This window comes from Haliotis rubra, unplaced genomic scaffold (assembly GCF_003918875.1).
Source record: "Haliotis rubra isolate DU_JTF1 unplaced genomic scaffold, ASM391887v1 Scf135, whole genome shotgun sequence".
NCBI classification, from domain to species: domain Eukaryota; kingdom Metazoa; phylum Mollusca; class Gastropoda; order Lepetellida; family Haliotidae; genus Haliotis; species Haliotis rubra.
Window position 1 is genome coordinate 807498 of NW_025765281.1, and position 25774 is coordinate 833271.

Consider the following 25774-nt stretch of genomic DNA (forward strand, 5'->3'; position numbering starts at 1 on the left):
CTCCACCATAGATGGTACAGTCACACAGGCCAAGGCTCTCTCTACAGAGCTGTATTCACTCCACCATAGAGCTGTATTCACTCCACCATAGATGGTACAGTCACACAGGCCAAGGCTCTCTCTACAGAGCTGTATTCACTCCACCATAGATGGTACAGTCACACAGGCCAAGGGCTCTCTCTACAGAACTGTATTCACTCCACCATAGATGGTACAGTCACACAGGCCAAGGCTCTCTCTACAGAGCTGTATTCACTCCACCATAGATGGTACAGTCACACAGGCCAAGGCTCTCTCTACAGAGCTGTATTCACTCCACCATAGATGGTACAGTCACACAGGCCAAGGCCAAGGCTCTCTCTACAGAGCTGTATTCACTCCACCATAGATGGTACAGTCACACAGGCCAAGGCTCTCTCTACAGAGCTGTATTCACTCCACCATAGATGGTACAGTCACACAGGCCAAGGCTCTCTCTACAGAGCTGTATTCACTCCACCATAGATGGTACAGTCACACAGGCCAAGGCTCTCTCTACAGAGCTGTATTCACTCCACCATAGATGGTACAGTCACACAGGCCAAGGCTCTCTCTACAGAGCTGTATTCACTCCACCATAGATGGTACAGTCACACAGGCCAAGGCTCTCTACAGAACTGTATTCACTCCACCATAGATGGTACAGTCACACAGGCCAAGGCTCTCTCTACAGAGCTGTATTCACTCCACCATAGATGGTACAGTCACACAGGCCAAGGCTCTCTACAGAGCTGTATTCACTCCACCATAGATGGTACAGTCACACAGGCCAAGGCTCTCTACAGAACTGTATTCACTCCACCATAGATGGTACAGTCACACAGGCCAAGGCTCTCTCTACAGAGCTGTATTCACTCCACCATAGATGGTACAGTCACACAGGCCAAGGCTCTCTCTACAGAGCTGTATTCACTCCACCATAGATGGTACAGTCACACAGGCCAAGGCTCTCTCTACAGAGCTGTATTCACTCCACCATAGATGGTACAGTCACACAGGCCAAGGCTCTCTCTACAGAGCTGTATTCACTCCACCATAGATGGTACAGTCACACAGGCCAAGGCTCTCTCTACAGAACTGTATTCACTCCACCATAGATGGTACAGTCACACAGGCCAAGGCTCTCTCTACAGAGCTGTATTCACTCCACCATAGATGGTACACAGTCACACAGGCCAAGGCTCTCTCTACAGAGCTGTATTCACTCCACCATAGATGATGGTACAGTCACACAGGCCAAGGCTCTCTCTACAGAACTGTATTCACTCCACCATAGATGGTACAGTCACACAGGCCAAGGCTCTCTCTACAGAGCTGTATTCACTCCACCATAGATGGTACAGTCACACAGGCCAAGGCTCTCTCTACAGAGCTGTATTCACTCCACCATAGATGGTACAGTCACACAGGCCAAGGCTCTACTACAGAGGCTCTCTATTGTACTCCACCCATAGATGGTACAGTCACACAGGCCAAGGCCTCTCTCTACAGAGCTGTATTCACTCCACCATAGATGGTACAGTCACACAGGCCAAGGCTCTCTCTACAGAGCTGTATTCACTCCACCATAGATGGTACAGTCACACAGGCCAAGGCTCTCTCTACAGAGCTGTATTCACTCCACCATAGATGGTACAGTCACACAGGCCAAGGCTCTCTCTACAGAGCTGTATTCACTCCACCATAGATGGTACAGTCACACAGGCCAAGGCTCTCTCTACAGAGCTGTATTCACTCCACCATAGATGGTACAGTCACACAGGCCAAGGCTCTCTCTACAGAGCTGTATTCACTCCACCATAGATGGTACAGTCACACAGGCCAAGGCTCTCTCTACAGAGCTGTATTCACTCCACCATAGATGGTACAGTCACACAGGCCAAGGCTCTCTCTACAGAACTGTATTCACTCCACCATAGATGGTACAGTCACACAGGCCACAGGCTCTCTCTACAGAGCTGTATTCACTCCACCATAGATGGTACAGTCACACAGGCCAAGGCTCTCTCTACAGAGCTGTATTCACTCCACCATAGATGGTACAGTCACACAGGCCAAGGTTCTCTACAGAACTGTATTCACTCCACCATAGATGGTACAGTCACACAGGCCAAGGCTCTCTCTACAGAGCTGTATTCACTCCACCATAGATGGTACAGTCACACAGGCCAAGGCTCTCTCTACAGAGCTGTATTCACTCCACCATAGATGGTACAGTCACACAGGCCAAGGCTCTCTCTACAGAGCTGTATTCACTCCACCATAGATGGTACAGTCACACAGGCCAAGGCTCTCTCTACAGAGCTGTATTCACTCCACCATAGATGGTACAGTCACACAGGCCAAGGTATTCTCTCTACAGAGCTGTATTCACTCCACCATAGATGGTACAGTCACACAGGCCAAGGCTCTCTACAGAGCTGTATTCACTCCACCATAGATGGTACAGTCACACAGGCCAAGGCTCTCTCTACAGAGCTGTATTCACTCCACCATAGATGGTACAGTCACACAGGCCAAGGCTCTCTCTACAGAGCTGTATTCACTCCACCATAGATGGTACAGTCACACAGGCCAAGGCTCTCTCTACAGAGCTGTATTCACTCCACCATAGATGGTACAGTCACACAGGCCAAGGCTCTCTCTACAGAGCTGTATTCACTCCACCATAGATGGTACAGTCACACAGGCCATCTCTCTACTCTGTATTCTCTACAGAGCTGTATTCACTCCACCATAGATGGTACAGTCACACAGGCCAAGGCTCTCTACAGAGCTGTATTCACTCCACCATAGATGGTACAGTCACACAGGCCAAGGCTCTCTACAGAAGCTGTATTCACTCCACCATAGATGGTACAGTCACACAGGCCAAGGCTCTCTCTACAGAGCTGTATTCACTCCACCATAGATGGTACAGTCACACAGGCCAAGGCTCTCTCTACAGAGCTGTATTCACTCCACCATAGATGGTACAGTCACACAGGCCAAGGCTCTCTCTACAGAGCTGTATTCACTCCACCATAGATGGTACAGTCACACAGGCCAAGGCTCTCTCTACAGAGCTGTATTCACTCCACCATAGATGGTACAGTCACACAGGCCAAGGCTCTCTCTACAGAACTGTATTCACTCCACCATAGATGGTACAGTCACACAGGCCAAGGCTCTCTACAGAACTGTATTCACTCCACCATAGATGGTACAGTCACACAGGCCAAGGCTCTCTCTACAGAGCTGTATTCACTCCACCATAGATGGTACAGTCACACAGGCCAAGGCTCTCTCTACAGAACTGTATTCACTCCACCATAGATGGTACAGTCACACAGGCCAAGGCTCTCTCTACAGAGCTGTATTCACTCCACCATAGATGGTACAGTCACACAGGCCAAGGCTCTCTCTACAGAGCTGTATTCACTCCACCATAGATGGTACAGTCAAATGAACTGAAGAAACTTCTTGCATATGTCTGTCTTGAAGTAGATATGATGCATGAATGAAATATGGAGGAATCCCAGTAATGACGTCTTGGATTGTTGTGCTTCAGCTTCTTTACGTAAGTCATGAGATAGAATAGTCATGAATATGATTACATGGTTTTCAAGCAATGCTATCTGAATTAAGTACTGGAATGGTTACTCGGCAACCCGTACACCACCTTGACAGCCATGGTGCCAGCTTGTGCAATTAACAACGCCAAGAAATGTGTGATAAACTGCCACTCAACTCCTAATGCTGCAAAAACATAATATTGGCGAACATTTCTCAATAAAACTGATTAGACTGTGTTTTCAGATCAGCACCTCCAAAACTGTACGGAATCATTTCTCAGATGTCTTGAGGTATATTTACAGCCATCAAAGTAAAACATTGGTCAAAATTCAAGACACTGAAATGTGTCAGCGACAATGCGCATGTAACTGTCACTCAAGATGAAATGAACGAAAACTACCTTCAATCAGTTTCAAAACTGCAAGATAAGTGTAAATATTACAAGTGATACAGTATGAAATCAGACTCACACCGATAATGACAAGGACTGTTGTACCCAAGTACATACTGGCTGATAAAAGTGGAAATATAAAGTATCTGTGAAGTACAAGCGCCGATAACTTTAAACATCTTGCATAGGTCATTCCAGACATGGTCAGATCAAAGGGACTTGTAACTTCATGATTCAGTGAAATGAGAAAGTGCTGACTGTTGACATTATGGACTGCGTGTGGACAGTGTTTCCTGTCCTTATCAGACATTGCTTGAGTTGTGTGGAATTCAGCGATGTTGCAATCTGTAAACTGACAGAACATCTAACTGGAAAATACAAAGCTGAATGCCTGCATACATAAAACAGAGTTTAAAAGAAGGAAACCTTATCACTATTCATGGATATTACCTTCACATTAAACATTGCCGAGATGTCGGATGTTTTGTTGGTTAATACACCTTGCTGTCGGTGTTTTGATCATATTCATACAATTTTAAAAACAAGGACAGTAACATATTGAAATGTGTATTTTGATTTCAAGTTGGTATGTTGCTTGGCATACTACTTGCCTGACAACATGTCCAAGCAATTCATCACTTTCTGTCTCCATAGAATATCCCTTTGAGTTTGAGTGGTATAAACCATTAAGTTTGCAGATGAACAATCATTTTGTAACTTGAATCAAACTAACAATATTCACATTTTATGATCAGCAGTTCAGATTATATCCTTGCTATGTCTTTCTTAGTAAGCAATACAGATGAGGGACTCTCATATGCAATGATACATATACACTGAGTGAGTGATCTGGGTTTTATGCTTGTTTTTGCAATATTCCAGCAATATCACGGCAGGGGACACCAGAAATGAGCTTCACACATTGTATGTATGTGGGGAATTGAACCCTTGGTGTAATGAGCAAACGCTTTAACCATGAGGCTACTCCATTGATTGGGATACACATGGAGGTTCCAAGATACATGTATATAGGATTATTCTCTGAGAGGGATAACAGGTTCAGTAAGGATACCACTGCACATCACATACTGACGATATATGAGGTAACAGCCCCTGTATTAATATATTTCCATAAATACATTCTCCTTTCACTAAATAACTTCTGTTACATCTGGACATATAGGAAATATGTGTAATGGTGAGTAGATGAGTGTGTATTCTGAGATCTTGTACTGAGACACACAATGACAGGTTTTGCTAGACGACCATGTTTACGGAACTTGCATAACTACTGGTATCAGTATGGATAAACATGGTACTGTTCACCGAATCACATGATACATCATACATCAGATAAAACTGCTCAATAAATAATATAATAAATGTATGTTCAACATGTGTGGCTCCGGGAGAACAATCTTCCTATCAAAGATAGTGATGAGAGCATACAGCTGTCCGTCTCCACAAGTGATGAGAGCATACAGCTGGCCGTCTCCACAAGGGATGAGAGCATACAGCTGTCCGTCTCCACAAGTGATGAGTGCATACAGCTGGCCGTCTCCACAAGTGATGAGAGCATAACAGCTGTCCATCTCCACTAGTGATGAGAGCATACATCTCCACTAGTGATGAGAGCATACAGCTGGCCATCTCCACTAGTGATGAGAGCATACAGCTGGCCATCTCCACTAGTGATGAGAGCATACAGCTGGCCATCTCCACAAGTGATGAGAGCATACAGCTGTCCGTCTCCACAAGTGATGAGAGCATACAGCTGTCCATCTCCACTAGTGATGAGAGCATACAGCTGGCCGTCTCCACTAGTGATGAGAGCATACAGCTGGCCATCTCCACAAGTGGCCAGCTGGCCACTCCACAGTGATGAGAGCATAGCATGCAGCTGGCCGTCTCCACTGAGAGCATACAGCTGGCCGTCTCCACAAGTGATGAGAGCATACAGCTGGCCGTCTCCACTAGTGATGAGAGCATACAGCTGGCCGTCTCCACTAGTGATGAGAGCATACAGCTGTCCGTCTCCACTAGTGATGAGAGCATACAGCTGGCCGTCTCCACAAGTGATGATGGCCATCTCCACAAGTGATGAGAGCATACAGCTGGCCGTCTCCACAAGTGATGAGAGCATACAGCTGGCCGTCTCCACAAGTGATGAGAGCATACAGCTGGCCGTCTCCACTAGTGATGAGAGCATACAGCTGGCCGTCTCCACTAGTGATGAGAGCTGGCCATCTCCACTAGTGATGAGAGCATAGAGAGGGTTGTTGCAGCCCTGTGCACATTCAGTATCCACATAGTAAAACATAGCTGTACGAGACTCGATGCGACAGTCGAAACTTGCTGAATCCTGGTTCTTGCAAAATTGCGACAGTTCATACATTTTCCTGCTGTCAAATAGGGAAGAAAGTGTGAGATGAAAAGGTTTTTGATCCACGAACTGTGACTGACAACTTCATTATTGCAAATAATACATAGATGCTTAGGTACACTTACTGCATCACTTAACGTGCTGCATTTACCATGGTGATAGTAATGGAGTCAAGACTTCTGAAATTCCTGTTAGAGAGTTTGGAGAGCTACATCAGTGATCATAGCCATGTTCTACTCTGTACATCCGTGTTATATGAACCCAACTGGGTCACCAAGCTAACATTCATGAAACAGTCAATCAGTATATACACACAGGAGACGGAGAATTACAGGCTACACTTCCATCAACACTCAAACACTGAACACTGAAGCACTTATTTGATTCACTCCAAACAAAAGCGTGTTATGTACTTCATGACATCTGCAACCATTAGCTCACATCGTACTTCTCTTTATACAAATAATAATGTCATGTTTGTGAAAATAATTTCAGAACCTCATTTCACAAGCAAAATGACTTTGCCATTTTCATCAATTATCCATTGCTACCAGCCAGCCCTCAATGTAGAAAGTAGGACGTTCCATTCTGTGTAATGTTCAGTCCATGAATGGTTTTGAAGGGTGTAAGGTTGTTGGAAGGAAGGTCAAAATATGCTGGGCCACATGAGCACTGGATGATGGACGAGAGTCAGGGCACTCAGAACACCTGGACACATGACTGGCTGGACACGTGACTGGCTGGACACATGACTGTCTCCCTCCATTGCTTCAGTCACAGTCACAGACCAGGACTGGAGACTCTGGTGTTCATCTGGAACACCGACAGGAACACTAGGCATCTATTGTGGTATGGAATCATCTGGCAACACTGATTCAAAGTGACACACAGCACTGATGCACGAAACTGGACAGCAGTGTTCAGTCTGCACCAATAGAGTACAACACAGATGTATCATATCTCAAGTACATATATTGCTTGTGAGGTTTTATACATTGTTTCTTGAACTTTTTATCTGAATTCTTACTTCCTTCAGGTGCAAGGTTCAGGAATCAACACTCGAATAAATCTCTGCAATAAATACCAAACTCATTACAGTACACACGAGGTACATCAGAAAAATGCACACGAGGTACATTAGAACCAGTGGGTAGGAGAGTCAACCCCACTGATCCTGATGTAGTGACATCTTGTGGCCACAGATCCATGGACCAGTAACCCATTGATCCTGTTGTAGTGGTCACAGAACCTTCGACAACTGATCCTGATGTAATGGACATCATGTTTCCATGGATCCATCAAACTTCAACCCTACTGATCCTGACATCTTGTGGCCATGGATCCATTGACCCCCAAACCACTGATCCTGCCTGATGTAGCTGACATCTTGTGGCCATGGATCCATTGACCCCCAAACCACTGATCCTGCCTGATGTAGCTGACATCTTGTGGCCATGGATCCATTGACCCCCAAACCACTGATCCTGCCTGATGTAGCTGACATCTTGTGGCCATGGATCCATTGACTCCCAAACCACTGATCCTGCCTGATGTAGCTGACATCTTGTGGCCATGGATCCACTGACTCCCAAACCACTGATCCTGCCTGATGTAGCGGACATCTTGTGGCCATGGATCCACTGACCCCCAAACCACTGATCCTGCCGGATGTAGTGGACATATTTCTGCCATGGACCAATAAACCCCACTGAGCCCTACACTGTAGACATCTTGTAGCCATGGGTCCATGGACGATCCAGTCTCTCCTATGTCCCACATTATTCAAATGCATTTCACACACACAGATCTTGACAATTATATGAATTCAGGAAAACAGACTTGTCGTAAATGTATATCTTTGTAGTATTTTGTGCCAATCAGCCATGATTGACTCCGACATTATCCTGTTAATGTTCAGGCATACCAGCTGCAGACACGCTCTAGTTAAGCCACAAACACTGTCCAGATCAGCAGTGGACACAATCGTGTTAATCTTCAGACAGTTTAGCAAAGCTGATGACACCTGCCCTCCCTCCCTTGTCTTCCAGCCCACTGGTCAACATGTTGCTGCAGGTGATCAGTCCAGGGTTCCCATGAGCAGCATCACCTCCTTGAAGGTGCTGCCGAGCTTCCCAGCCAGTCCCTGCCTCTTCTCCAGCAGCAGACGGATGTCCATCAGCGACATGTAGCAGGTGTGACACTTCTGGTGCCTGCCAACATATACAGTCATGGTTCAACAGTCACTTGTTTGTTCCTTAGTGCCAGACTCAGCTATAGTCCAGCTGACTATAGTCCAACTTGGAACTTATCAACTAAACCACCAAATCATCATTAACTATGAAAAATTGAATTTGGACCTGGCTATTGGGAGATTCAGATTGGTTGGTTGGTTGTTTAACGCCACACTCAGCAATATTCCAGCTGTACGGAGGCGGTCTGTAAAACAATCAAATCTGGACCAGACAATCCAGTGATCAACATCATGGGCATAGATCTACTCAATTGGGATACAATGAATGACATGTGTCAACCAAGTTGCCAGTCTGACCACCTGATCCAAATAGTTGCCTCCTATGACAAGCATGGGTTAGATTCAGATTGAGGGCAATGAGATGGTGAAATGAGGTTAACATCATGATTACTGCTTTTATAGTGATGTGTACATACGTTCATGTACCATTACTGCTTGTATAGTGTTAGTTCACCCAGGACTGCATGAACACATGCCTCAGTAGAAGTGCAATAATCTTGAACATTAATTTAAACCATTTTAAGTCATACTATAGTATGCATGTATTCTTACCTCTCTTCCCTAGATATGTCGACACCTATACTAGGGGGCGCTGTCATGTTGGCCTTTATCACGGGGCCCATGTTCCGCAGGATCAGTTTGATAGACGTAGCAGTAGTAAGTACATAGCTGAAAACAGAACACCAGACTCAGGGTTCCCATCCTTGAAAGCTTGAAATGGCAGATGTGATTATGCTGAAGAGTTCCTTGTTCCTTCATCAATGAATAGGCAGTGGAATAAAATACTAGTAACAGTGTTGACAGTGGACCAGAGAATTCATTCGAGAAAAATTATAATTTTGTACCTCTCTCGCTGTGTGAACATTTGACAAAGCTCCCATTGGAGGTTGCATCAGATGAACTTAATATCAGCCAATCAGCATCTAGGTTTCTAAATTCACCTGATGCAACCAACCCCTCATGGAGAACGTGTCAGATCCTTAAGTAGGGGGTATTGTACTGGCATAAAAGATCTGATTAAAATACCCACATATCGTAGTCGTATGGGGACGAATGTATGTTGTTTGTTTTAACACGTTGACTGCCACCATAAATATACTCGTAGTATAAATGTCTGGCACAGAAGCAATCGTCTCCTGGCGGTAACAAAGAACGCCAAGAGATGCCTATTTTGCCAACATGTGAAACTTGTGATTGGCATACAACGTGTTCAGCTGTGGGGAACACAAGATACAAGCCTCACTTGGGGAGTGGAGATGATGGACCCACCTTTCATATTTGCTGTTGAGCATATCTTTGAGATGAGGCAGAAGGGTGGAACAGAGATCCAGGTTCCACAGAGACCTGCACGGGAAACAGGTTGGGGTGAGACATGACAGGAAGAAGCTCCTTTGACGACTGTATCATATACGTTTTGTTTATACCCAGAAAATTAATAATAAATAATAATAAAATTAATCAATTTTTTAACTTAATGCAAACCTCAATCACACTTACATAGTTTGCCTAAGAAACACAACCCTTTAGTACATTTACCCATAGTACCTCAGATGACACATGGTACCTCACATGACCCACAGTACCTCACATGACCAACGGTACCTCACATGACCCACGGTATCTCACATGAACCATGGTACCTCACATGACCCACAGTACCTCACACGGACCCACGAACCATGGTGACCCATAGTACCTCACATGACCCACGGTACCTCACATGACCCACGGTACCTGACCCACCCACATGACCCATAGTACCTCACATGACCCACGGTGACCGACGGTACCTCACATGACCCACGGTACCTCACATGACCCACGGTACCTCACATGACCCACGGTACCTCACATGACCCACGGTGACTCACATGACCCACATGTACCTCCACATGACCCACGGTTCCACAGTGACCTACATGACCCACAGTACCTCACATGACCCACGGTACCTCACATGACCCACGGTACCTCACATGACCCACGGTACCTCACATGACCCACGGTACCTCCACGGTACCTCACATGACCCACAGTACCTCACATGAACCACGGGTACCTCACATGACCCACGGTACCTCACATGACCCACGGTACCTCACATGACCCACGGTACCTCACATGACCCACGGTACCTCACATGGTCCACGGTACCTCACATGACCCACGGTACCTCACATGACCCACGGTTCCACGGTACCTCACATGACCCACAGTACCTCACATGAACCCACGGTACCTCGCATGACCCACGGTACCGCACATGACCCATGGTACCTCACATGACCCACGGTACCTCACATGGTCCACGGTACCTCACATGGCCCACGGTACCTCACATGGTCCACGGTACCTCACATGGCCCATGGTACCTCACATGGTCCACGGTACCTCCCATGGCCCACGGTACCTCACATGGCCCACGGTACCCCACATGACCCACGGTACCCCTCCCATTACCCACGGTACATCCCATGACCGTCAGTACCTCCCATGACCCACGGTACCTCACATACGGTACCTCACATGACCCACAGTACCCACAGTACCTCACATGACCCACGGTACCTCACATGACCCACGATACCTCAAATGGTCCACAGTACCTCACATGACCCACGGTACCCCACATGACCCATAGTACCTCAGATGACCCACAGTACCTCACATGACCCACAGGACCTCACATGACCCATAGTACTTCAGATGACCCACAGTACCTCAGATCACTCATAGTACCTCACATGACCTAAGATTGACATATGATCAGATGGTATTTATACTCACGTCTTGGTGTTGAGAACATTGAGGATGTCAATCATCACTGCTGGATCTTTCATACTCAGAGCAGAGTCTATGGCAGTCTGTGAAAAAGTATATGTATGATACCATCCCTAGTGTTCAAGCATGGACTGTAACAGTCTCCCCATATCTGCATATCACCTCTTGCAAGATTGCTGAAGATGACTTCTAGTCAGGATTCTCATGGGATTCATAATTAATGATAATCTATCCATTGTGTAAGGTCCCCCATCCTATGGAGTCACACCACTCACTCATTGCGACAGACTATCCACAATTCCCTGGTTACTTCAACCAATACATCAACCTGCCTACACTTGGTTTACTGATAGGCATTTCCTTAACACTGACAGGTGTCAACTGAAATGTTTTACTGTAATGGCAGCATTTTGGAACAGACACTTTTATCGTTGTCAAGCTCATTGGCAGCATTAAGATCTATACTGCAGGTGATTATCTATAGATAGTGTTTACTTTGACCATTGTTACTGGTATACATCAGGTCCTGCACTTACACCACAACACGACAGCTAGTAATATTGCGTGATATAAAACATTTACCTTGGTATTTCCTGATGTCCACATGGCGCGGACTATCTGCAGATTCCGCCCCCGACTTGTCATGACCTTCATCATGGCGTCATGGCCCTTCTGGATTGAAGACAGCACCTCGGACTCAGACATGTTGCTGGAGTTACCTCCCCTGTCATAGTCGGCTTTCTGTGACAATATATACACAATGAATCTCAAAACTGATTGTATCACAAAACATAATAAATTACAGACTTATTCTGATAAATATAATCAAAAATAATACAAGTTCCTTGTGAGGGTGTGGCAAGTTGGTTATTCCCCACTGTATTTCATGTATCATGTTTTTCTGCCAAGTTCACGTGCACTAACAGTAAGGTCTGCCGAAGAACATTTAGAGGACTTCAATAGAAAATGTATTGAATATAGAATTAATGGCCATGATGCAAAACAGGGAACTTATTCACACAAATATGACAAAACAGTAATTCTCAGTAAACAAGACTTATCAGGAGGTGTGTTTGACTGCTAAGCAAGTACATTCCTCTTTCTTGTAGTTCATACATCACAACAAAGGAACTGCCTGGGTAGGGACATACATCATCCCAGGCCAAGGAGGCAGAGCAAAGAGAAAGTTAGTTTTCTTCCTTTTCAAAATCCGAGTTTAGCAAATGAAGAACCCAAAACTTCACCAAATTTGCCAAAATATCACAATGTTGACACGAGAGAGAGTTTTCTGCCAAGTGTGAACTATTTCATGTATATTTACAGGGTCAGTTCAAGTCTGGACCAGGGAGTCCAGTGGCTGATGCAGGGATTTACATGGAGTCTTGTATTTGAGGGTCCCTGGGACTCACACTCTTAATTTTCAGGGGTCCTGGACAAAAAACTGGGGGTCTTAAATATTATTATTAATACTGTTATTGTATTGTGCATCATGATCATCACATTGTACAGTAATTAAATTGCAAATAATACTATAACCCAGCTCGTAACAAACTCAGTGCTAACTTATTGTCACTTGACTGGAATTTTTACAAAAAGTATTTGGACTTTATCTGAGTCCCTCCATGGACGCGCTAATAAATTTTGTTGCATCCATTGTCAATTTTTATGTGTTTAGGATGCAGGAATTAGCGTCCTGTAAATCCCTGTTGATGTACTGAGCAGTGAACCACACCATCAGGGTTCAACAACACACAGTGTGTCAACCAGCTGATCTAACACCGAGCACTGGGTACTGGCGTCACTGAAACAACAAGCCACAACATACAGGTGTGCACATCTAACTGACTCTAACAACAAAGCCACAACACACAGAGCACTGGGTACTGGCGTCATTCATTGAAACAACAAGCCACAACACACAGTGTGTCAACCAGCTGATCTAACACCGAGCACTGGGTACTGGCGTCATTGAAACAACAAGCCACAACACACAGTGTGTCAACCAGCTGATCTAACACCGAGCACTGGGTACTGGCGTCATTGAAACAACAAGCCACAACATACAGTGTGCCAACCAGCTGATCTAACACCGAGCACTGGGTACTGGCTTCATTGAAACAACAAGCCACAACATACAGTGTGCCAACCAGCTGATCTAACACCGAGCACTGGGTACTGGCGTCATTGAAACAACAAGCCACAACACACAGTGTGCCAACCAGCTGATCTAACACCGAGCACTGGGTACTGGCGTCATTGAAACAACAAGCCACAACACACAGTGTGCCAACCAGCTGATCTAACACCGAGCACTGGGTACTGGCGTCATTGAAACAACAAGCCACAACACACAGTGTGTCAACCAGCTGATCTAACACCGAGCACTGGGTACTGGCGTCACTGAAACAACAAGCCACAACTTACAGAGAGGAAGTCCTCTGCAGCTATCCCAGAACCCTTGTTGTGGGCGGAGGAGATGTTCCTGGTAGCTTGCTCTCGACGTGGGGGTGAGGGCTCCTTCCTCCTGGGAGGGGAAGGGTCTCTTGCCCGTGGGGCTTCTCGGGGTGGTGATCTCTCGATTCTCCGGGGCGAGTCCCGAGGAGGTGACCTCTCAATTCTCCGTGGTGGCGGATCTCTTGGTGGAGGATCTTGAGGTGGTGACCTTTCAACTCTCCTTGGAGGGTCTCGTTCAGCTTTTCTGGGTGGGGAATGTACTACTTTGTGTGTCTTTCTATCAGCAGATGTATTTGATCGTCTATCTGATGTTCTCTCTGGCTCAGCGACTGCAATCAAGTCATCATGTACGTTAGATATTCAGCAAGGGGAATGCATTGTCTGTTCACTTCAAAGTCAAAATTAAAAAATTATTCTAAAACATCATCACAATAATTCAGTCAAGGACACAATGCAAGCAGTCATTATATTAAGTGCTACAACACTATCATTTTCCAGTATGCAATGGCTTTGACCTGGCTTGTTTCTTGTACATGTTGCAGCAACTAAATACAGGCATTGATACACAGAAAAAGTAATTTACTTGGTTTCCAAAAGAAACTGAAATTGTCTATGATTTCAAAATACAATTCTATCTTTGAATATCCAAAATATTGTTTGCAACAATAACTTCATAAAATCCATTGGTGACAAATAACCAACACCGACAATTGTTTGCAATAGCATACACTTCAGCCATGTTGTCTCATTTAGCTTACGCAGAAACAAGCCAAGTTAAAACAGAATGACTTAGTCATGCATGATCTGGTTGGACACAACGATGAAACTTACTGTCAGTGTTATACCGGTAATAATATTTGGTGTGTTTGTACTTAGAGGTTGATGAGTAAGTGACGTATTGTCACTGCTGTTTTCAGTGACAAGGATTACATGCTTGTACTGGAGCAACTATTGAGGGCCTTGTAACCATTAATGTTCAACAGTATTATATGAGAACTGTTCAAGTCCTTTATCCTCCCACAATGCCTGACCGCCTCCGTGGTGTAGTGGCTAGAGCATCCGCCCGGAGAGTGGAAGGTTCTGGGTTCGATCCCCGGCTGCGTCACACCAAAAGACGTTAAGATGTGGTACTTGTTGGGCCCTGCCTGGCTCTCGGCATTAATGGGTACAACAAGGACAGGTCAGCTCAGAGTCAGTATAATGTGTCATGGTATCTCATTGAGCTGGCAGTATAAAACCTGCTTAAGTCTGGGCTAATACAAGCAGCCACACATACACATGCATGCACGTCGTCATATGAGCGAAATAATCTTAAGTACAACGTTAAACCCAATTCACCGCAACTCGCCCACAGTGCCTGGTGCTGTTTCACCAGATGTGATGCTCCTATGAGCCACCATTTGCCAGTTTCAGTTGGTTACAGTGAAAAAGAAAGGGAGGTAACTCGGATTTAAAGCAAACGTAAGGCACTGGTTACTCTTTCCAATCATATCCATATTTATGTACTTGGGGATACAAAACTTAATGGCTTGGTGCAGGAGACAGGGGACGTTAGTTGGGCATAGGATATAATATAATATTATCAGTCAGGGTTTCAACATACAACTTATTCTTGGAGAAAAACAAAATTGGAAAACAAGAGTCATCAGGAACTGGCATATGACCACTGTCTGGTGCAGTTCATTTTGCTATTTATATCCCATTTTGGGTTCACTAACATGGGATACCTCCAGTTAAGGAGCAATGCTACTGAGTATCTTTCAATATGACAAATCATTTGAAGGCACCAGTAGAATAGTATGACAGATCTGTACTAGTAGTTCCTAAGGAAATTTCAATGGTTTGGGAGTTATGCTCAAGAAACAAGCACTGCACTCATTTTCAGTAAAATCCAAAACATAAATAAATACATATAACTTTCAAAGTTTGTCACTAGGCTGACCTGTGTAGCAAGTTTCACCAGATTAAATTTATATTCAATGGTTTTTAGTTCAGCACCAGAGACAGAAAAGGCTGATCACTATATCCCTGTTTTTCAGGTTGGATGCTAGTTTCCCCTGATTATCCCATATGTCCACATCAAATATTTAGGTTGCAATACCTGAAGACAAATAATTGTCCTAAAAAACATCCCTCACTATGACAGCAGCATTCAGTCATATCACTTAACAGTTGGTTATCTTAAGCAACCTCCATTACCCAGTGTTTCAACGTCCATTCCGTTCAAACAATTCCATCCATTCGTCCAAAATATATACACTTGTCCCACCTACTACTATAGCCTTGATTGGAACCCACATTTACATGGTGCCATAACGGCCTTCCTATCCAATTACTTGGATCAGTGAGAGATCCTGTACTAGACACTGATGGGATGAGGATACACTGGATCATGGAGGAGGAATTCAGAGTAACTCCCAGCATGCACTTACAGTCATCAGGCGGGGGCTGGAAAGGCTCCATTCTTTTGGGTGGAGAGAAAGCTGAAATAAATAGAGCATGCTGCTAGAAACACGATCTACGTACTAATACAGGTTAGTCTTCCATAACACAAAAACAGGGCAAACACAAATACACAAGGGTCAATTAACAAACAAAACTGTTTACACAGAGGAGCCAATCTCAAATCTTAGAAACATTCAATCTGAATCAAGACAGTTGGTCATTTTGTTACAAACTCACCTCTTTCAAGAGAGGCCCAGGGATATAAGAGTGTGAACTTAGGAGGCAGAGTTCTTACAAACTCACCTCTTTCAAGAGAACCCAATATTACCCAGGGATATAAGAGTGTGAACTTAGTGGCCAAAACTTCTTATGTCAGAGGCACCCTAACATGACTTTGTACTACATCACTGATGGCACTGAAACATTTTAATTAAGTTTGGCTTCAACTAAGTCTCTTCTATCTTAGGTTGCACCTGCTCTTGCTTTGTAAGATGGCATAATTAAGAAAAGGCTTTTGTATTTGATTTTCCATTTGGTATGTCACTTTTAGTACCTGACATTTGCTGCAAATTAAGGGCCAAATATCAGCCTCTGAGCTGTCAAGATCAATCCCTGGGAGCCTCATATGTACTGCTCAAAAGAAGTTAGGGAACATACAATTCTACAGACCCCTGAAGATCCGGGTTAGATTTGATCTTCAGAAACCCATGCTTGTCGTAAGAGGCGACTAACGGGATCGGGTGATCAGGCTTGCTGACTTGGTTGACACGTGACTTCGGTTCCCAAACACGTAGATTGATGCTCATGCTGTTGATCACTGGATTGTGTGGTCCAAACTCAATTATTTACAGAGCAGTGCCATATAGCTGGAATATTGCTGAGTCGGCGTAAAACTAAACTCACTCACTCACAACAATTCTACATGAGAGAATTAAAATTTAAAAAATGCAAGCTCTTTAACTTCTTGTGAACAGTATACATTCAGACTGAAATCTTAACATGTTGTAAGACAACAAATGCATGCCATTGTAAAACACTGTCACATCAAAGTGCTAAATAAAATAAATATATTTGTACCACAACTATGACGCCATGCAGACAACCTGAACACTTTCATGCAATATCCACACTGTTGGAGAAACAACTGACGAGGCCTGGTATTGTATTGTATATGTGGCATGCAGTTAGGAAAACCCTTTCCAAGTCACCTACCTGTCCTGTTGACACATGCAACACAGGAGATGACCGTAATACACTGAAGCTACACATGGTGTACAGATAGCCCCATTGTACTCATAGTAATATGCTACCCAGTTCATTGTGATGCAGCCATTGGTTGACACATGCATGCTGACATACTGTCATGTCAGGCAGTGAGTGAATGTTGTGACATTGTGCAGACAGCATTACAGCCATACCACGACTTAACCCAGTCAGCATTACAGCCATACCACGCACAACCCAGACAGCATTACAGCCATACCACACTCAACCCAGACAGCATTACAGCCATACCACACTCAACCCAGTCAGCATTACAGCCATACCACACTCAACCCAGACAGCATTACAGCCATACCACACTCAACCCAGTCAGCATTACAGCCATACCACGCTCAACCCAGACAGCATTACAGCCATACCACGCTCAACCCAGACAGCATTACAGACAGCAGCATTACAGCCATACCACACTCAACCCAGACAGCATTACAGCCATACCACACTCAGCCCAGACAGCATTACAGCCATACCACGCTCAACCCAGTCAGCATTACAGCCATACCACATTACAGTACACTCAGCATTACAGCCAGAACCCAGCATTACCCAGCCCTACAGCCACACTCACTCAGTCAGCCCAGACAGCATTACAGCCATACCACAGCTCAACCTCAGCCCAGTCAACAGCAGCATTACAGCCATACCACACTCAACCCAGACAGCATTACAGCCATACCCATACGCTTCAGCCCGCGGCTCAGAGTCAGACAGCATTACAGCCATACCACGCTCAACCAGCGTTACAGCCACAGCATTACAGCCATACCACCACTCAGCCCAGACAGCATTACAGCCATACCACGCATTACAACCAGACAGCATTACAGCCATACCACGCTCAACCCAGACAGCATTACAGCCATACCACGCTCAACCCAGACAGCATTACAGCCATACCACACTCAACCCAGTCAGCATTACAGCCATACCACACTCAACCCAGACAGCATTACAGCCATACCACACTCAACCCAGACAGCATTACAGCCATACCACACTCAACCCAGACAGCATTACAGCCATACCAACGCTCAACCACGGCTCAACCCAGACAGCATTACAGCCATACCACACTCAGCAGACAGCATTACAGCCATACCACACTCAACCCAGACAGCATTACAGCCATACCACACTCAACCCAGTCAGCATTACAGCCATGCCACACTCAACTCCAGACAGCATTACAGCCATACCACGCTCAACCCAGAGCCAGACAGCATTACAGCCATACCACGCTCAACCCAGTCAGCATTAGCCATTACAGCCCAGACAGCATTACCATTACAGCTCCAGCCATACTCAGCCAGACAGCATTACAGCCATACCACCCAGACAGCAGCCCAGTCAGCATTACAGCCATACCACACTCAGCCCAGACAGCATTACAGCCATACCACACTCAACCCAGACAGCATTACAGCCATACCACACTCAACCCAGTCAGCATTACAGCCATACCACACTCAGCATTACAGCCATACCACACACTCAGTCAGCATTACAGCCATACCACACTCAACCCAGACAGCATTACAGCCATACCACACTCAACCCAGACAGCATTACAGCCATACCACACTCAACCCAGTCAGCATTACAGCCATACCACACTCAACCCAGACAGCATTACAGCCATACCACATACCCAGACAGCTTACAGCCCAGACAGCATTACAGCCATACCACACTCAACCCAGACAGCATTACAGCAGGCACACTACCACCCATCAGCTCAGCCCAGACAGCATTACAGCCATACCACGCTCAACCCAGTCAGCATTACAGCCATACCACGCTCAACCCAGTCAGCATTACAGCCATACCACGCTCAACCCAGTCAGCATTACAGCCATACCACACTCAACCCAGACAGCATTACAGCCATACCACACTCAACCCAGTCAGCATTACAGCCATACCACGCTCAACCCAAGGGTTCGGTTAAGTGGGTACCCGGTATCAGTGCATTGTGAAACATGTGAGGGATTTACAGGAAGCCAAACAATGCATCATTTATGAATCAAAATGTACACCAAAACATGAAGTACATACACTGGAATATGAATGAATCATAATTCATAATTTGGCCCTACTGAAAATCAGTTTCTGTATGTAACAATCTAATAAATACCAAAGGCATTATGTTCTTTGAACACTGTTTCAGTTGGGGAACACCAAATCTCTGAGCATGTTTAATCCTACTGCTCCATTTCATTGCATAGGATCTCCATTTTCTTTATCTAAGATAAGAACATCCACAAATGGATGGCTGTGTGTTGCAATATGAACCAGACGAGACTTACTGAGTACATTCATAGGACAAACAATTCAGCATTTTGTTAGTAGTTTTGAGTTGTATGAGTTGTTGTTTTGTCCCAGTAAATCCCTGCAACATGTTAGTGCCACGATAACTATGACCGTTACTCCCATACTGCAGTCTAATCATTCTTCCTTCAGGAACACAAAATACATTTCTGACACAAGATCCTATCACTGATATCTTCTTGAAACATCTTCACATACAACACACAACCAGTACAGTAGGTTTCTGTGCTCAAATGTAACTGTTATTTACATAATGGGTGAGTTTGTGAGCATGTAAATTAGTGGCTGGGTACACATCAGGTTTTCAGAAGTCGATATTGGGTTTACCAGGACAGTTGACCGAACAAGTTTCTGGAGCAGGAGCAACAGTGGCAGTCAAGAGTGAATGAGTGATTTGAGTATTCTATTTATGTGACAGCATGTCAGCCCGATCCTGAGTGAGTGAGTGAATTTAGTTTTACGCCAATTTTAGCAATATTCCAGCAATAACACGGCGGGGGACAGCAGAAATGGGCTTCACACATTGTACCCTAGGGAAACGAACCCGGGTCTTCGGCGTGACAAGCGAATGCTTTAACCACTAGGCTACCAGACCGCCCCGAAGGAATGCTGAAGAGATGCAGTCTGAGACATTTACCACATGTTAAACCCATGAGTGTGCGTATGACAAACCAACAATGTGGGATTCAACATTTAAGTGTGATAAAAGGATACAACTCTGCTCCACTACACACAGCCATTTAGACTAAGTGTTGGTTGAAGTGGCCTGCAACCCTAGGACAATTGTAATAACCCCATTTGAAAATATAATTGAGCTTTCAAAAATATTTTGATTTGACTCCTGGTGTATTATTAGTAAATGTGTGATATAACTATATACTCATGTATATATTCCATAGTAGTGTTCTCATATTTTGGTTAGACATTTTGTTATGGATGAAACCCAGGTCTCAGGGCTGATGACTGAACACTTGATCCACTTGGCTACTTACCATCACCACCTTCTGTACTATAGTTATCAATATAGGGGGGATTTGCACTTTCTGTTAACTTTATGTTAAAGTTATATTTGTTTGTACATGATAATTGGATATATGTATATGCAGTAAGTCCACTGCAGCTCGGGGTTTGTGAAGCAGTTTGTTGGTTACATCACCACCACCATCTGCAGACTATACATGGTGTAAGCTGGTATATGCATGTTACAGTGATGGTATAATACACTTATCATCATATGTTGATATACATGATATACAATAGCTCACCAGGAGATTTCTTGGCTAACTGCCAAGAAAGTTTGAACTGAGGTTCTGTGAAAACAATTTTTGTTGTTGTAAATACTATCCTATCATTATAGTCATACTGTAACAAAAATCTATAATGTAATAATGTGTGTAACTTTAAGAAATTCTTCACATTGACCTCTAAATTTAAATATCTGCATGCATATTTCCTCCACCAAAAATTTAAATATGAAAATTTTGATTGTTGTAAATAGTACATGTTCCTATCAGACATTCATTTTAATTAATTTTGTGAATACTCCTCCACCAAATGTCTCCTAATAGCCCACGTATCTGTGGTACATGCAGGAAGTACATGTTTCTCACCAGTCGATTTCTTTCTAAACTGCCAGTTATGTTTGACTGGAGAGACTGGAAATCACAATGCATATATTCTGAGGTGAAGAAACGAAAACATTTACTGTTTATAACAATGTGACTTCCACATTTTTCTCCTTTAAAATATGTATGACGATTTATGTGTGCATTTAAAATCAGAAATATTGAGTTAAAAAGATTAAATATTAAGTCAGTAAAATGTTCAAATAAAGGGATTTGAAACTATTTGTTAGCATGTTAAGAGAACAGAGTACACACATGCCTGTTGATAAAGGCTGTAACAGCCTCAAGACATCACAATCGTATGCAATGTGAAGAAAAAGACAATCTTAACCAAGTGTCATCTGACATGAAACATGTCAGCACAAGTATATAAAAGTGTATCAACTTTGATCGACATGAAGTCAAAAGACACGTGTGTGAGATTCTAGTTATCATCCAAAATGGAAGCAGGTTTTCGATGATAATGCATTCGTTAAATGTAAGACTTTCATTTCTTGTAAGATGGTTAACCAAACTGATCTACAAGGAAGACATGAAAAAAGATTCACATAAATAAGATAACATTTTCTCAGATCGACTGTTTTACTATGTGGTATCCCAGAATAGCAGAGAGACATGATTCAGGGATGCTGGACGATGAAAGTAACAACCAGTCTCATATGGTCACCATGGTAACTAGAATGACAGCCTGATGAACTCATTGATCTATTCTTTCACTCAAAATGTTCAAGGTGGACGACATAACCTTCTGACACAATCTCCTCCCAAATAAAAGCTTGTTTGTTTTTCAGTCATTATCCATGTGCACTCTCGTTATCCAACTGGACTCTCTACAGTGAATCTGGGGCATCTGTAAAGCATCCCAGACAATCGTAAAGGTGTGAACATAATCTGCCCTGAAGCCAAACCCACTGACAACACAGAACAATGAAGGCTTACACATAACTCATGACTGAAGAGTCAGAACGTTCAGGGCTTGTTCGTAGAAAATGTGGACTCACTTCTCAGTCCACACAGTTGTTTTTGTTAAGTGACATAGACTTAAAAGGAGCACACACATTTTGGTTCATATCACACTGAAACTGTGTGCTAACATACATCAAATAAAATACCCAGAAACATATTCATGATCCCTTGCCTTTCCTGTTCAATATGTGAAGTGAGTGAGTGAGTGAGTGACCAAAACAAGGATGCTCTTTGGATTGCCTCCCTTACCAGTGACTAGGAAACTGGGGGTCACATTGAAAAAGTATTCATATTCTTAGTCCTTTTATCCAGTCGGGCAGTATCAAAGTACCGGAGTAGGAGGCGACTATCTGGGCTATTAGCAGCTGTGTTGCTGTAGTTCCCCACACCAATGGAATAGCTTTTCAACACTAGTAAACCAACTTTAAGGGTTGATAAATATACCAATCAACCTGATACAACTGAATCAAGTATTGCTGACAATCAAAAATGAAAAGGCGGCCATTTGCCTCTTATTGCTATTTAAACCTGGTGTGAAGTAATTCCAATCTGAAGCTGTTGTAATGATTGCCAACACATAAGTAGGTTTCAAATTAAATTTGTATAATTTGTTATATTTAACATTTTTTGCAACTACTTAAACTACACATTGTTATGCATTTTGTCGACATAATGACTGTTACACTTTAACATCAGAGCCAAACCTTCCACACTGATAGTGGCCAACACCAACAAAAGGGCACTTAGTCGCACAGTTAACAATTACCTACATACAGAATTCCATATTTTACACTGATCAATTCAATATGGGCACCTTAGATCATCAGAGTTGAATGCCTCTGAATCCCTCCCTCTGTATCTCTGGCTGTTTAAGTTGGTACAACCTGTTCCCCAGTCACCAAGTGCGGTAGTTTACTCACCGAGTCTGGCATTGGACTGGAAGTGTTCTCGGTAGTCCTCCTGGTTCTGGATGTCGGTGGCAGACTGGCTGTCGTCGCCGTCGCCCCTGCCAGGGTCATCATTCTTTTGACTAGCATCTTCCTTAGGTACACTGAAATGTTGGGCAAGTGTGTCACTTGGCCTAGGTGATGAAAGTCAGTGTAGAGTGAAAGATCATAACAAACAGAAAGGGTGACAATGAACTCATTAAATACCAGAATATGGATCAAGAACATACATCATGTGACATGAGTCAGTTATACCCAGGGCGAAATGAATCTTTTACACCAAGAACCATATACGCCAGTTATACCCTGAGCCAAAGAATGGTACACACAGGTCAGATATATCCCAAACAATATGGACTAGTTTCAGAGACACATTGTAGATAAAATGCATGATTTTTTAAGCCAGTGACATCGAACTTGCAGATATTTTAACCCTAGCCTCCATCAGTTTATACAGGAATACGTAATCCCAGTCCTATTGCGACCAGACATTTTAGATCCATTTTAAGTTTCTGTGGAGACCCAAGTAGATTGAGTTTAGTTACTCCATGAATTAAATTTCCACATAATGTCAGATCCAAATATGTGATCCCAAGCTGTCAGTAAACCCAAGGTTCTAATGCCATACTAAGGTGGTGTACTCTGGTTAATGTGAGAGAGAGGCAGGTTAGTATACAGGTGAACAAACTACAAAGTCATCTCACCTGGAGTTTCTTGATGATGCTGTTGGCGGACGCTCTGTTATGAAACTCTTACGACCACTGAAATAACAGTACCATTGTGTCACATATACAGCAATGTTCTTGTCATATTAAATTCATTGTGTCACATAGCATTTCACCATTTCTAAACATGAGCCAAGAATTTGTTGCTAGATGATTAAGTCTCAGCCTTGGATACACTCATGGCCTCCATGTCTATGTATGTGCTCTGGTAGACATGGTACAACTCATCAAACACATAACACACATGTAACATCTAATAGTGACATCACTATTTATATAATTACCAAACACAAGACGTACCTGGACAACCCACTTCCCTTCTCGGAGGAGCCACCGACTGGCTGAACTCTCTGATAATATAAACAAAAATGATATAACCTCACACAGTGATTGATTGAATATAGCTTGCATCACATGAACAATATTTTGAGAATATATTTCTTTATGTGTCTCAGATTTGTTGTGCACTGCCATTGCCGAGTGAGCCAATGTGCTGCTGAAGGTTCCAACATGGCTGGGCAACCAACAAAAGAAGATATTGCAATGTTCTGATTACAGAATTCAATGATGTCAAGTAAATTGAATGCTTATGCAAAGTATTTTTAGGTGTCTGAAAGCATCAGACTGAAATTGAAAAAACTATGAATTCTATTTTTAGAATGTTTCTTGGCATATATTACAGCACAATGGTGTGTATAGTCTCCCATTAACATAGAAATCAAGCAAACACAACAATTAATAATGTAATAGGAGCTCAAACTCACCTTTAAATCTATTACAAAACTGCTGACGTTGGTTTGAGCAAATGAAGATCCTATCTGTAAAACAATGAGTTAAACAATGTTAACCAGATTACATGACAACTGTAAAACAGCTATAAATGCTTGTAGACAGTAACAAAACAATCACAATCCTCCATGGCTCACCATTCTAATTACAGTTTATTGTATAATGCTGCACACAGCAATCTGGAAGCTAAGACACAAGTCTGGACCAGACAATCCTGTGATTGACATTGTAAGCAGTACTGTCGGTCACTGACCCTCACATCACATCAACCATAGGCTACTGAGGACCAATTCTACCCACAAGTCCTCAGTGGCGTAGAGCTCAAGGATCACTGGTAACTTTTAAAAGAGAAGACTTTATTAATGGTACCACTATGTTATGTCATTTTATTAACTCATGTCATCATAAACTTCTAGCCCACAATTATTATTATTGTGATTATCTCCCTTGCCATGAGGCAGGTGCTTGACCTACCAACTGATCTTGTCCCATGGTTATTTCTGCGACATCTCCCCAGGCTATAGGCACAGAGTCGTAACATGTGGCTGGCTCCCAGCTGTATGCCTTCAACATGTCCTTACATCCACTGTATACACACAGACCATCAGGGTGGAACAGCAGGCTCCTGGGGGACAGGATCATCAAGTCAGAGGGGGTCACAAAGAACTAGATACAGTTACAGCAGGGTGGAACAGCAGACTCCTGGGGGACAGGATCATCAAGTCAGAGGGGGTCACAAAGAACTAGATACAGTTACAGCAGGGTGGAACAGCAGGCTCCTGAGGGACAGGATCATCAAGTCAGAGGGTGT

The 25774-nt window shown here is 43.7% G+C and overlaps 2 protein-coding genes across 2 annotated transcripts in view; both read right to left on the bottom strand.

The window, feature by feature from the left end:
• Positions 1–4365: 4365 nt before the first annotated feature.
• Positions 4366–6380, bottom strand: LOC124267937. The gene is made up of 3 exons (XM_046702931.1): positions 6244–6380; positions 5702–5844; positions 4366–5543 (listed from the first exon to the last, which is right to left on the bottom strand). Exons 1-3 carry the CDS (start codon positions 6378–6380, stop codon positions 5335–5337), a joined length of 489 nt encoding a protein of 162 aa, XP_046558887.1. The 3' UTR covers positions 4366–5334.
• Positions 6381–6427: 47 nt separating this feature from the next.
• LOC124267935 (katanin p80 WD40 repeat-containing subunit B1-like) overlaps positions 6428–25774 on the bottom strand; it is a 31535-nt gene continuing 12188 nt past the window's right edge. The window contains 14 exon segments of the mRNA XM_046702929.1: positions 6428–8578; positions 9172–9288; positions 9889–9963; positions 11407–11483; positions 11983–12141; positions 13825–14183; positions 16287–16337; positions 21177–21221; positions 21522–21566; positions 23423–23553; positions 24154–24210; positions 24475–24524; positions 24939–24992; positions 25438–25588. Coding sequence (XP_046558885.1) covers positions 8446–8578; positions 9172–9288; positions 9889–9963; positions 11407–11483; positions 11983–12141; positions 13825–14183; positions 16287–16337; positions 21177–21221; positions 21522–21566; positions 23423–23553; positions 24154–24210; positions 24475–24524; positions 24939–24992; positions 25438–25588 — 1504 coding nt within the window. The 3' untranslated portion in view covers positions 6428–8445.